The sequence below is a fragment of the Gallus gallus genome, chromosome 7 (assembly GCF_016699485.2).
Source record: "Gallus gallus isolate bGalGal1 chromosome 7, bGalGal1.mat.broiler.GRCg7b, whole genome shotgun sequence".
Lineage (NCBI taxonomy): Eukaryota > Metazoa > Chordata > Aves > Galliformes > Phasianidae > Gallus > Gallus gallus.
The window spans coordinates 15,083,563-15,098,105 of record NC_052538.1 but is presented as its reverse complement, the minus strand read 5'-3'; the positions used below and the strand labels follow the sequence as shown (position 1 = coordinate 15,098,105).

The following is a 14,543-nucleotide window of genomic DNA, read 5'->3' as shown; positions in this document are numbered from 1 at the left end:
TGTGGAAGTATTTTCACTAATGCAATACTTTTTTCTTTTCAGCTTAACAAGAGAAGGAGGCAGGAAAAGAACTTTAATTAGTGTTTGTGTGGTATGCATTTACTTGAATGACTGTAGCTTAAGAAGGTTTTCCCAGCCACTTGAATGCCAGCTGGGATGCTTTTTACTCAGCTGCTGCTGCAGTCGTTTTTTTTTTTCGAACCTGAGTTGTGAAACTCTGAAGACAAAGTATTTTGGCAAATGCTACAACATTTATGGCCTTGAATGTAAATAGTCTTACCATCAAGTATATTTAATGTTAAACAGTGAGAAGAATTCTGGTGTGTTTGTTAGCAGACAGAAAATGTCTGGAATTTAAAAAGAAAATTATTTCTAATGCCTTTCAATTTAGGCAAAAGATGTTTGTTGACAGGTGATGCTTTCCCTGGTGTGGTGTATAAAAATAGGGATAGCTGTATTCAGTTACATTCTAGTAACTGTATGGTATCCTCTTAATTTTTTTTTTGCTGATATCATTTGAAATCCAGTTTTGATATCTTTTGTTTGGAGCATCAGTATGTTTTATCTTTCTGCAGTTAAACCCAAGGAATGCAGGACTTGTGAGGGCTGCTGAGCTCAGCTAAGAGCATATCCTCCAAATATTGTTTGCAATTAGGTACTTCAGTAGGATTGTGCATGGGAGAATTAAAAAAAAATTGCCTTTGGGAATATGTTACCATAAATCCAGCAACTACCATATTTGTTACCATGGCAACGGGGTAGTGTAAGGTATACCTGTCATTACAGTAAAATGGATGCTTAACTTTAAGTCCATACTTGGTCACTGAAACGTGAAGCATGAATTTAAAATAGTGTGAAGAGGTTGATGGTGTGATGGTGCATCTGGAACCATCTTGGATTCAATAATGTCTGAAGGTGCTTAACCAGTATATTGATGCATATAAACGTGGAATGGAAAGGGAAAGAATGCCAGGCATTCATTTTGGTGTTTTTAGTGATAGAGGCAGACAAATACTGAGAATGAATGGATCAGCAATTTTCTTCTGCAGCTGGAGTGAGCAATACAGCATGAGATACAATGGTACTATACCCAAGGAAGTGAACATGCAAGTGGTTCCTTTGTGTGTATTCTCAGATGCAGCAAATCACGCATATTCTTTGTACCATCTGCTGTGACAATCGTATATCTAATTTCTTTCCTCACTTGTGGCATTATTTGTACACATTTCGTTTTTTGCAGGATTTCCCCAGAACATAATCATGGTTGGGGCTGTATGGGATCTTGGTTCGGGGGCTCTTGGTTTTTTTGCTTTGAAAACGCTTGAAAGTTCTGTCTTACTGCCTCCTTGAACTCTTCGTAGGAGCTGGGAAAAAAGCACTCTCTCTGAAGGGGTAATCTGTATGGATACGCAAAGTGATGTGACTGGGTAAAGTGTCAATGTAGCTTTCATTGTCATATGTGAGGATAACACTTGATATTTCTAGATGGTTAATGATTGAAATCTTCCCATCATATAATTCTTGTCAAAGTCACACTAGCAATTATGGAACAGTTTCCCAATAAATTATGGTGCAGGAGGCTGAATGAGTGTGAACATGACTATGATAAATCATCTCGGGGAGAGTGGAAAATGTCATGCTGTATATAATGCTGGCATTTTAATGTAGCTTTCCTATTTGTGCGATATACATTACCTAAGAGAATTAGCAGTCAGCAAAAGCTTTGACATTGCCAATTTGCAGTCTCCATGACTAAGTAATTGATAAATGAACAGAATGTATTGAAGCCAGCAATAGCCAAAAAATTGGGATCAAACTTTCGTCATCGTAGGAACTTCACTGTCATTTTGTTCTCAGCAAAATCTTGGTTAATTTGGATGATCATAGAGGCCCAGGCCAAACCTCTGTTGTTTAAACCTTGGGCTGAGCAATGCTGTAGGGCAGTTGTGTTGTCCTGATGGGAACACTGCAGAGAGGAGCAACAGAGCATAGAGTCTCCATCAATTGCAGGAAAACTAGCGCTGTATGTAGGAAGTATGGTTACATTTTGTAAAAGCTTATGTTATGCATTCAATCTGGTGATTGTATAGTCTTTGTGAATGTTCCCTACGTTAATTCTTGACTAAGTACACAAGTCATACTGCAGTCTGTATTGTTATGTATTCACTGCAGTGTATAGGCAGAAATATTGTGCTGAGAAGGAAAGTATGTTGTAGGTTAACATTGTGCAGGTTAGTAAATTGGGGCCTGACCCCTGGCTATTAAACTTGTAGTCACAGCACAAAGTGTGTGATATAGGAGAAGAGTAATAGTGGTGAAATTTTGAACAAAGATGAGTTTTTTGACTTTTCTGACTTCTGTCTTAAAAGGTAGCTAATATGTGATGGAAAGTGAATTTAGCAGTGTCTGCTGTTCTCACTGTGGAGGTTTGTCTTCTAATGTCTCAGTTTTCTTTTTATTCTTCTAGGAAGGAGGCATGATCAGCTGTTATCTCTTTCTGATGCTTTCTGTCCCGTTATGGTTTCAACAAAACCTTGGTTCTTTTCCCATACAGCAAACACAGAAGAATAGCTTTTAGTCCTGTTGCGTTTAGCCTTGTATGGTCATCTCTCTATTAGGAGAGCTTTCATATTTCAAATGATACTGTATTTCAGCCATATGCGTAGACTGAAAGATGGAGGCTATGAAGGGAAAAGAGATTTTTTTGATTGTTTTTAAATAAGTATTTCAGCACCTTTTGCTTGATAATCTAGGTTGGCAGAATGAGACACATCACATACACAGGTTCATCTTGGTTGCTGGCAATTCAAGTTGTTTGAAATAATTTCTTTTCATTGCAGTATTTCATTTAGCATATTTGGTGTTTTTTTCTGGGACACTCAGAGTAACTGGATGTGTGAGAGCTGATGAAAGGACTAGAGGGAGTGTTAACGCTTGCATAGTTGCTTTTTTTTTAGTTTTATTTTTAGTACATTGAGTTACCTCAAACTCAGCTTTCTCTTTATGACTGCTTATGATTGGTGCTACAATATCAAAGACATTTTTTTGTCTCTGAGAGATTTCTGCCTCATAAATAATGACGATATGGCTGATGGCTCTTTTTACCATCCCTGCCTGTCTGTTCAGTGTGCGTCAGACATTGTTGCTCACACAAGATTGCAGCACAGTATAATATAATATATTCCATGTAGAGGCCTGAGGACATTTATATCCTGTATTTGAGTAGAAGCTCAATTAAAGTACTCTTGCTCACTGCTGACAGCCTGATGTGACACGGTGAAAAAAAAAATTGTAATGGTTACCTGTAAATTTCATTTGCTTTCGTCACTTTAAAGGAAAGAAAGTCAAGGACAGGTAGCTGCCCAGTAGTTACATACAGACCTGACAACAGTGAACTTTATTCCTAGCTTTGTGCTGCAACAAATGTAGACTTTTTTAAGTAGTTTAGCTTCTCAATAGTTTGTGAGAATTTTTTCAATAATAATTGCTAATCTCTTTGAGAATTTCAAATAGAAGATGTTATTAAATTCCATGTACTGTTGCAGTGAAGTAATTCTCTTTTGCTCTCTTTTTCCTAATTAACTGTCTTCAGGATAACACAGATGAAGCAGCATTAGTGCAGGAAGTGTTAAATACTTTAAATGGCAGTAACTCACTGGAGCAAACAATTCTTCTGAGGGAGCTAAAGAATGAAGTGGTAAAACTGGTAACAAAAACATGCAATTACTTTTTTAAGCAGCTGACTGTTGCTACTCTAAGTTTTTGTTATAATTCTCTGCATTTAATAAAGTCTGAAAATGTTTGTTATGGTCAGAAGACAGTGGCTTTTATTTCAGCATCTGAAAAAAAAATGTCTGAAAGGAGGAATGGTGATATAGGACCACCCCTGTTCAATGACATAGCACTTGTCTTGAAGGAAATCATAACTCCCAGGCCTACTAGATTTCTTGTTTGACACTTTTTTTTTGTTTTTAGTGAATTAGGTTTACAGTGAATTCAATCCATGAGCAATTGTCTACTAGTGATCCAGTTGTTGAGAGTGATTGTGTACATACAGGTAGTGTTGTCCCATTGGGCCATATGTGTATCTTGTCTGAGCCCACCAATGTGGCTGTTGGAATTACCTTGGCTCTAGAGCAATGGGGGCATACTGGGTTCACAGGTGTGAATTGGAGAGATTTCTTTTTAGACTGTCAGTTTGATTAGAAATGGCCTGTGTAGCTATCTTGTGTTACAAAACACAGGAAATTGCTTGCATAAAGCTCAATTACCCATGCAAATTAAGATAGATAAAGTAGTATTTTTAGAACATGTTCACTCCTGCTCTCCTGGTCTCATTTTTTCTCCTCTGCTGTGCTTACACCTGCACAGGCATGTCTCTCTTTTATTGACAGAGTAAACTAAAAGGTCAGCTTGGACATAAACAAATAAAATACAAAACAGTCATACTGTTCAAGTGTCCCCGAACACTGATTGAGATTATTACGGTATGCAGTCATTTTCTAACTTGATCCCTAAAGGGCTGCTGATTGATGAGGAGTGTGTGCACAAACAAACACGCATGAATTCTGAGGAGTCCAGTGCTTCCGAAGTGACATTTATGATTTCTTCAAAAGGAAAGGAAACATTTTTTGGTTTCATTTCTTCAGTGGAGATAAGAGACAAAAAAAAAAAAAGAGATGATGGCAGGCATGATATGAAGGCTTCTGTTTTCAAGACACTTGTGCAAGATTGGAAGGATCCACGTTCAAGACATAGCAATGTATTAGGCAAAATAAATGCATGCTGTAGTCAAGTTATTTGCTGTTTCAATGTCTTTGTTTTTCCTAAATACTTCACCCTGGCATTGGAAATTAAACTGTTAAATCAAAACTGTATTTTTTTCCTCAGTAGTATTTTATGTTTTTAGGTGAGTGTCCAACTTTGTTACTTGATTTATGTTAACTTAAACTTGCTTGCAACCATTTATTGGGGTGAAAACTGCATATATTTTTCTGAAGGCCAGTCACTATGGATTCTTGAATTAATTAACAAATGAGCACAGAAAAATTTTCTTGTTATGGGTTGTTTTTCCCTTCATTTTCGTTTACTACATCAGCATTAATAAAATGTACTGCTATCCTGGGACTGATTAGAGAAATATCAGTCCTTCTAATTGTGATTCTTCAACAGTCATAATAAAGCTTTGTATCATTAGTGAACAGTTACATTTTCTGTCAGATACTGTCAGTTTATCTGTTTGTGCTTTTTTGAGTTAAGCTTGTCAAAATCTAAAATGCACAAGATGAACAGTGTCATTGAAGACTTAGGCTGCAATGTGGTAGTCGTCCCAAGCCCATTGTCACACAAGCTGATTGCTGGCATGATGACAGCTCTTCTCTGCTTTGCCCAGTTCTGTATATGCCTTCCTCTAAGGCACTCATCAGAGAAGCAAGAACTTCTCTTCAGCTTATTTTAAGTTTCCTCTAAAAGTGAAGGACTCTTTGCTTCCAGAGGCTAAAAGCATTGGTGTAACATACTGCCTTACAATACAAAGATGGAACTCCAGATAGGGTTGATAAAAACCTGCTGAGCAAACAAACCCTTGATATTTCTGTAGGACCATGGTGATTTTATGCAAATTCAAAAACACACAAGAAGAAAGAAAAGAGAAATACAGTGTTAGAGGCATGGTTGCTTTCCTCTGTGGTCACTCTTCTCTGTGATATGCGGGACTCTGTCTTTATTCCAGTGTCAGCTAAAGGAAACTCAGACCTGACCAAGGAGCAGCCTCAGATAAAAGCAAATTTCAAGGTTATTCCATTTGCAATTAATATTGCAGAGCAACTCAGCGTATATCATAGCTCTATTTAAAAGGTGTCAAAACTGCATTTACCCTCCTACTGCTGCTGCTGTATTTCAGGTAACTGGAGAATACTCTGTTTTTAGATAACAAAGTGATTAAGTGTTACACTTCATATGACTTGGGCTCCGCATACGGAGTACAAATCTGTGCAGGGATATCTAGATTGCAAAAACAATGCCAGATAAAAAAAAAAATGCACAGAGTAGTACTTTGGATTTAAAAAAAAAAAAGCAACAAACCACTGCCAGAAAAAACCTCTGTTTTGCATTGATGTTGTACAAGTGTGTCAGTTTATGTCCTGTGGTTATGAGTGTTGGAGGCTGCTGATTGCTGTGAGCAAGAACCCACCAATTCTTTTTCATTAATTGATTGCTATGTTGTGCCTATTTTTGAACTAAAGAGGGTCTGAGCCTGGAGTGAGCGGTAAATTCCTCACCAGCTTGTCTTTTTCTTGAAAATCAGTAAATTACAAACTGAATGAGAGAGCTCCTTGCATTAAATGCAATTAATTCCATTAAATAATTAAGCAACAAAACAGAAAGGGGGTTCTGAGTGCCAGATGTGTCCTTTATGGGATTTCCTATCTCTACTTACCTTTCCTTTTGAATACGCACTTGATGTTTTTTTCTCTAGAGGGAAAGTCATACTCAGCTAAGAAGCATTAGGGTCTGCAGCCTCTGTGGCCTGATGGAGACCAGATGCTCCACATGCTAACATTGTTTTGGTAGATGAGGTGAATGTGTCACTGACCTCTTCACTAAGAGACAAAATTGATATTAGTGTCAATTATGTAGAGTCAAGATACGTAGAAGGTGCTGCAAAATACATTCTCTATTCTTGCCTTCCGCAGGAGGTGAGGATACAAAACATCATCACATCATTATTCTCTCCCATCAGCTTCTGTTGGGAAGCAATGTGAAATGAACGCAGGGCAGAATCAACATCTGTGTTCTCCATGTGTAGGCTTCCCGTTTACTTTTTTTTTCAACAGCATACTTTACTGACTCTGTTTTCCTTGTTTAAAAAAAGATAACATTTAGAGCTGAACATTTTTTCTTTCTTTTATGCTAAATACATAAAGAAATTCCTGTATCATAGAAAGAGTTGCTTTTCAAAATGCCAGGTAACATCCAGCAGTGTAATTTCCAGCAGTAATTCTGCAGAAATATAACCTGCATTAATGGAAAGCATTTTACGCTGAAGAATGTATTTTAGTACTATACTAGAGACATGTCACAAATTTAAAGGAAGTATTTTGTGTCAGTGTAATGGTGGCTATGACAGTAAAGAACTGGAAAGCAGATATTTACAGAAAATGAGATAATGCTGCTTGAAATAGGGAGTGTAAAGAAGGCAATTTTGTTTTAGAAGTGTTCATTTTCTGATTTCCAAATAAACAGTTGACTATGTCAGCATTCATTAAAGTGCTGTTAGCTAATCGTGTATTTTTTCAACTGTAATGGAACTGCAGTAACTGAGCTGATTAAGAAAACAAAGAAAGAGAGGAACCGAAACATACAAACTTAGGCTTAAAATCTTGTAGTGGAAAATGTCACTGGAAATCTGGCAAGCCAGGGGCTGCTGGGTTGCTCCACTCTAAATATTTTACAGAATGAAATAGCAGTTATGTAACAACAAACTGCATTGGCTGCTAGACGCGAGACCTTCAGAACATCTGTGTTGGGCATTGCTCCATCTCAAGATGGAGGGGTTCCTGCCTGCCAAGCAGAACTGGCAAGAAAGTTGGGAGTTGTCCTGACTGTGATAATTGAGGCGTTTTAATCTTCCTTGGAGGAACATATGTAGGTTGTATTGTATGTTGTTCAAATCTGATGCTCTGTGCAAATGTAGCATTTCATGTGTTCAATCAGAACACTTTGTTGTAGTTTTTTTTTTTAGTATTATTGTGGTGCTAAGCTCAAATGAATGTATTAAATTATTCAACATGTAGTGTAGGAACTTGTGCTAAAGAAATGCAGCCCTTTTCTCATCCATCTGATAGTGGTTATTGGGCTTAATAACAAATTTGGTCTTTCTCTGATAAAACAGTAAACTTCAAGCATGGATGGCAAAGCTCTTCTTGCTGACCCTGAGGAATGGGGTGGGTAACATAATGCTGTTGCTTTTCCTTTTTTTTTTTTTTTTGGCTGTAAAATTAAATTATAGTATTTAATTATGAAAATAAGCACCAATTATTGTTGCACAGTGGCAGGGATGCTTATTAACCTCCACTGATGGCAGAGGCTGTTCCCATATATTTCTATTTGTTCACAGTTGCAAATTGAAAGAGAACAAGAGCAGTCACTTGCTCTGCAGCCTATGTTAAATGTGCATTTATTTGAATAGCTGTGTGTATTCTAATTTATTTCAGATATGGTCCTGATGTACTTAGTTATCTATATAAACAGTAACATTTATTCTGCTGTTCACATGTATTTTTATATTCCCTGGTAGTTTCTACACTCACTCATACCTATGTAATCTCTCCAATCTCTTCTTCGGTGGATATGAGGAAGCTGAAATGAGAACAAAAATTTAATTGTCATTTTTAATAGACAAAAACTTACCCATCTCAGAGAACTGTAATTGCCACAACTTGTCATTGTGCTACATGTGCTTGAAATGAAATAGTTTTATATCATGCCACAGAGGTACCAGCAATTCTCACCGATTAATAGCATTGAATGTTGCAAAATTGTTCCAGTCAGACAATGGTATGCAAACTGGAGCAGATGGGCTTTAACGGCTGTAATGGTTGAAGGTTGGTTTGCTCAATTAATGTTCACCAGCAAGCTCGTCAGCAGAGACCCAGTGGTTGATCTTGTGAATATCTATAATCTGTACTCATGTAATGAGTTATTACACCTGGCTTGAGAAGCCAGTAACAAAAAGCCAAGGTGCAATATCTTACCTGTAACGGTTTGTTTTGGAACTGAAGGTGTGGCAGTGCCCACTGCATGATATATACACTCAGTGTTTCAGCTTAACAGAAAAGGCGTTAGGTCCAGCTGAAAACGCTTTGAACCTCTACAGGAATGACAAGTAATGCAGTCCTTGCCAGTCTTTTTTTTAGTTCCCACTCATTTCTAGGCTGAGCAGAGTCATTAGTTTTAAAGCTGTTAATAAGAAAGAGAGGCAGGAAGGAGATGTGTTGCCCTGGAAGATGAACTCTGCGACTTTATTATGCATAGAGAGTACTTTATATATGTTTTCAGCCACGATGCTTATGTAAAGTTTTAGGCTTTGTATCTATTACATACTCTATAATATACTGTAACCTGTTTCCTATAAAGGGTGTTGTGATCAGTCAGTCATTACTCAATGTGCGTTTTTAAAGTTACCTTTGAATGATAAGTGGTCATCGTTAGGGTTGTTTGTTTTTTTTAGAGCGTTAATCTTTTGGAACGGAAGGCTTCGTCAGGAAGCACAGACCCTTCCTTAAGCAAGCAGTTCCTGGAAGCAGACCCTATCTCTCTGTCCAAGGTAAGCAAGAGCACAGGCTGGGATCCAGGCACTGTGTTTCCTTCTGTTGTTACAGTGTGGTTTGACTAAGCTTTAGGGTATTGGTTTTTATGATTCTGTCACTGAATGCATTTTCAGCCTGCCCCAGGGCTTCATATTTGCCGCCTTAGGTGTCAGGGAGGCCAGTAATCTTTATTAGATTTTGTATTAACAAAATTAAGGATTTGGGTGGTGGTGGAGATTGTTTTTTCCTCCCGTGAATGTCTCCCAGGAGCAAGATTGACTTTCAGAATATGGAGCTAGCAGGGACTTTGAGAAATGTTCCAGTCCAATCAGAAAAAAAAAAGCACCATATCCAAGTCCAGAAACACTGCTAATCAATATTGTATTGATTGAAAATACATAGAACATTCCTCCTAATTGCATTTCTTGAGGTAGTCTCCCAAAGTTTGAAACTGTTGCTGGGGCCTTCAGTAGAACTGTAAATGTAGAGGTAACAGCACCGATTCCTGAATGATGTGCCCTCGCATGCGGTGCTTTGTAGTCAGTGTCCTCTGGGCTGAATTCCTGAGTTCTGAAAGGGCTGATTGTAAATAAGCCCAATTCGGAATAAAGAAGGTTTCATTTTAAGATGCTTCATATAAAAAAGTTAATACTGTTACTGAAAAGGTGAGGATGGTGTGATGGAATACTTGGCAGAAAAGAAAAAAAACCTGAAATTAAATATCTATAACTCATGATACTTGGGAAAACATATTCAACATGAAACATGCTATTCAACTATATAAAAGTGAAATTGTCCTGTCTTATTTGAACAAACAAAAAACCAAACAAGTCCCTTATTTCCAGTACCTGGGGCATGTGCAGAACGAGGCCTGTAAGATCTGCCTGTCTTTCCTGGTCCTGCTGCTCCATGCAGAGCTGCTGCTCACACAATCATAGAAGCCCTGAAGAAGCACAGCTGTGCTTTGAGTGATCCGGCAGCAGATGAAGACCCTTCACTGTCACTCTGTTTTCCCCTTTCTGGCTGCTCTTGGAGTAGAACGTTCTGTGGCACAGTGTCCCTCGTGCTTAGCACATCTCATCATACCAAATGTGGATGGGGTGAGCTGCAGTTAGGATGGTTAGGGTGACTTTGTAACAGCTTGTGGCACTGGTGCAGCAAAAGGCAGCTAACCATTATTGCACTGAATAATGGCTCATTATGTCTTCCTGTATCTGGCCTTTCGGTTAAATGAATAGCTCTATGAGATTGTGTGATTTCTGGTTGAGAAGTAATCAATACTGATGTTATCTAGTAGATAAAAGACTTATGCCCACAGCTGATCTTCTAAAGGAAAAATCGATATGATGAGGAGTCAGTTGGCAGAGTAGCGGAGAGATCCTCTGCTTGCCCCAGGGGACTCATAGTTTAATTTCCACCCTTAAGAGCCAAGTGCCTCATAGGGAAAAAATAATGCATATGTGCTTCCTGCTGCAGTAATGGAAATAGAATATCATATCAAAACACAGTGAAATCAAAGTGATGGTTTTTGAACTGTGTTTACTGGCCCCGCGATAGTTTCAGTTTGCAGCTATGCAGGGAGAGTTAAAATTTTATTAAAATTTACAGCGGTAAGTATTATTTGGGACAGAGCTTTTCATCCTTGTTAGATTAGCAACTTCTTGTTCAGGTTTATAAATGTAAAGTTTGGTGTTACATTTATAATCGTGTTTCCACAACAGTGACGTTGATGGTACTGAAGCTCTGTAACACAGGCAGGGCTGATGGTTCTTGGCTGTGAGCAGATTCATGGGAAATGGAGGAAAGGACTTTTGTTTCTCTTTAAATGTTTGATGTCCTCTTCCTGCACTTTATGTAGCATTAGTGAGCGTTGGGACAGCTGAGAAAATGCTAGTTTGCAACTTGGTATAATTTTGTTGATTATAATAGAAGCAAGGGGATGTGAATAAAGGCATGACTTTTTTTCTCCTTAAAATCGTTCTTTAGTTGTTCGCTATGATAGATCACAACTCAGACCTGAGTCATACAAGTGGTCATGCATAACGAGTGCTGTGTGCAAGGAATGTGCTTTAATTGGCTCTCAGAAAGGCGTACAGCTGGTCGTGTCTGAAACGATGTAGCTCATATTCTTTTCTCTAGGGAGAGAATTAGATAGCTTCCCACAGCATTTCCCTTAATGCAATGAAAATGAATGACAAGAAACTTTCAAAAAGATTAATTTCCTCTTACATATTTCTAAAGCTGCAATTAGCTTCTGCAACTCTGCCTCATAAACTGCCTCTGAAGACAGGAGCTGGCTACATTCAGACCAACCACAAGTCAACCTCTTCTGCTTGAACTTTAGATTTTAAGGAAAATTAAGAGTATCCAAAATCATTGCAGATTGTATGCTAAAGCTGAGAAATCTTACATATTTTTATGATCAGGGAATGCTGCAAAGTACACTGTTAATATATGCCCATATATTTAACAGTAAGATCTCCACATTTTGTCTCATGATCTCACTGTTTTTAGAGGAGTATTCTGAGTAAAGGTATATTTTGAACATGCAGATTCTGCCCATGCTCCACTTACAACATCTGTCAAATCTTTTTTAGCTCTTATGATGCAGTTAATCTTCGTTTTGCAGTACAAAATTTTGTGCTACATATAAATGCAATTTTACATTGTGTGTACACACAGTTATTAATTAATATGTGTTCGTGCTTTTTCAGCAGGAGCCTGACAGCTGGGAAATCATAGAGGGTCTGAAAATTGGCCAGACTAATGTACAGAAGCCAGACAAACATGAAGGCTTCATGCTGAAAAAGAGAAAATGGCCCTTAAAAGGTTGGCACAAGGTAAAGTTCTCATAAAACAGTCAAAGGATTAGTGCTTCCTTTTATGATTTGGAATTTTTCGCCTTGAGAAAATAGGATGTAGGATGACTGACAAATGAAAGCCCAGGATTTCAGTGTATGACTTTATCTTCAGACTGTATAAAGAATTAGTCTGCACACACAGCTTTGCGGCTTCAACGTTTCAGGGCTGGGTGTGTAATGTTATAATCAGAATCCAGGCAGACAGTGTAAATAATACAGCAGCTGCCTTGCGTTTTAAGAGGTTTAGCCAATACCACTTTCATTCTTCTGAATACATTATAACAAAATAGAACTGTGCAGCTTAAGTTTGAATTGAGTTTACGGGAAAGTAGCCAGGACTCCATGAGAATTGAAGAGGGCTTTGGTGTGGATCAAGGCATTCTTACTGGAGAGCACCCCCTGGAGTTCTTTTCCCTTCAGCCTTGCTGGCTGGGCAGATTTGCTCATCCTTGTCCCTGAATTTGTTTGTCAATGTGTCTGTAATATTCTTTGTGGACATGAAGTGTGACTATTTAACAAAACACCATCACAAACACCAACAGCAACAAAACAACAACAAGAAGAACCAACCCCCGGATCTTCTGTTTCTATTTAGTTAATGTGGAGACATTTCTCCATGGATATTTTTACTACTGTTAACCTGAAACCCAGCGTTCATTCTCTCTTCTGCCTGTATTTTGTAACATAACAATTACACTTCTTTAAAATCCTCTGTTAGCAAGATTTGGTTATTGATGCCTACTCATATTACGCACATTGGAGTAGTTCAAGAACGACCATTTTCTAGGACACAGGGCATCGTATTGTGAAGAATAGTGAAACTTACTGCTATAAACAGCTTTTTTATTCCCAGTAAAATGTTAACTTTGATTTTTTTGGTCAACTTTTTTGTTAACTTTGATTTTTCTTTTATGCAACTTAGGTCTATGTTCATATTCACACTGTATTAGTATAAATCACACCTTTTTTCTAATTTCTCTATTCTTTGTGAGTGTTATACTAACATATCCACATGCTTGATTATCAGTACGAGATTTCCACCCGCCTGCTACTCTTTTTTTCTGCTGGGCTATCAACCTTATTTTGTTTTGCTTTTTCTTTTACTTAGCTAGGATTTATGTTTTTGGCATCCAAATATTTATGTACCACTTGAGTTTAGCCTAGGGAGACTACAGGTTTCCAAACTGGCATTCTTGAAATACTGAAAGAGGAGAAAAGGAGATCTTACTTAAAAACAAAATGAAACAGCAAAAGTGAACAAGCAAGAATTAGTCTGATATATGAGACTATATGGGGTAGTTCACCGCTTACATTCCTTTGAAATGCAATACATCGATGTGTTGTTTCTTCGGCAAGTGTTTGCTGTAGGAACATTACATGTTAACAGTTCTGTAAAGAAGATTATGCCTGGTGATCTTTTTTTTCATCCTGGTTTTAGAGCAGTTATCTGTGTAAATAATTCTTAGTGTGATTTATTAGCTTCACAGCCTCCCTTTACACTCTACCTTATGTTTCACCTATGGAAATGGAACTTCTGAATTTTGGGTTAGAAACTGTGCATTGGCTGGTAATTTTTTTCCAACTATTGCCTTGATATCTTGCCGTTTCTGTAACACTACTTTGTGCTGAGAGCACAGTGAGGAGTTCCAGAGACAATGATTGTGCTGTTAGTGACCTGACAGCAAAGCCATGGAATCCTCTGTCTGTTGAACACTGCGTGTCAAATTCTGATGGTTCTCAGTGTGCTTTATTAGCATCTCAGTTATAACATGTACAACTTACGTTGTACTTCATCTGCTTCTGAAGTGCTGTATGCTTTGAAATGCAATGTGATAAAAGGTCATGGGTGTGTGGAGCCTACAGAGGCAGAAAAATAGGAAATTAACATCATGTTTTTCTGAAGTCCATTAATGACCATACCTAGTAAAACTAAAAGTCCACAGCCCTGTTGTTTTGGCATCTTATTCAAGAGGCTACATCTCCAGCAAAGCTGGAATTTTATCACCCTGTGTCAGACCTTGGTACCATCTGTTGTGCAACTGACATCATTTCCAGAGGCATCTTCAGGAGATATTTTCTGCCATGCAAATACTGACCCTGCTCATAATGCCAGTTTAACAGGTTCATGTCATGCAAATGTGATCCTTCTCTTCCACATCAGCCAGCTTAGAGAGTCTTGGGTAATAACTTGCTATGTTCCAGATCATTAACATATATTAGTGCTTTAGGTTAGGCTCTAAAAATATGAATTTGTATTACTTGCATGTTTTTAAAGTTAGTGTTGATAACACAAGTTAGTGGATGTCAGTAAACATCTACATTTCCTGCCAGGCTGCATCTTTATGTTGTGTGCCAAATGCTGTGCTAACTT

General features: G+C 37.9%; 1 protein-coding gene across 28 annotated transcripts in view; it reads left to right on the top strand.

Moving 5' to 3' along the window:
* The window catches only part of OSBPL6 (oxysterol binding protein like 6), a 93,897-nt gene that overhangs the window by 43,216 nt on the left and 36,138 nt on the right, over window positions 1-14,543 (top strand). For 20 of the 28 annotated variants that reach the window (XM_046943734.1, XM_046943730.1, XM_046943727.1 and 17 more), the window contains 2 exons: window positions 9,233-9,328; window positions 12,026-12,151. In XM_046943734.1, the coding sequence (XP_046799690.1) occupies window positions 9,233-9,328; window positions 12,026-12,151 (222 nt within the window). The remainder of the gene's footprint in view (window positions 1-9,232; window positions 9,329-12,025; window positions 12,152-14,543) is intronic. The other 8 variants (XM_040703606.2, XM_046943732.1, XM_046943736.1 and 5 more) reach the window with 1 other exon arrangement.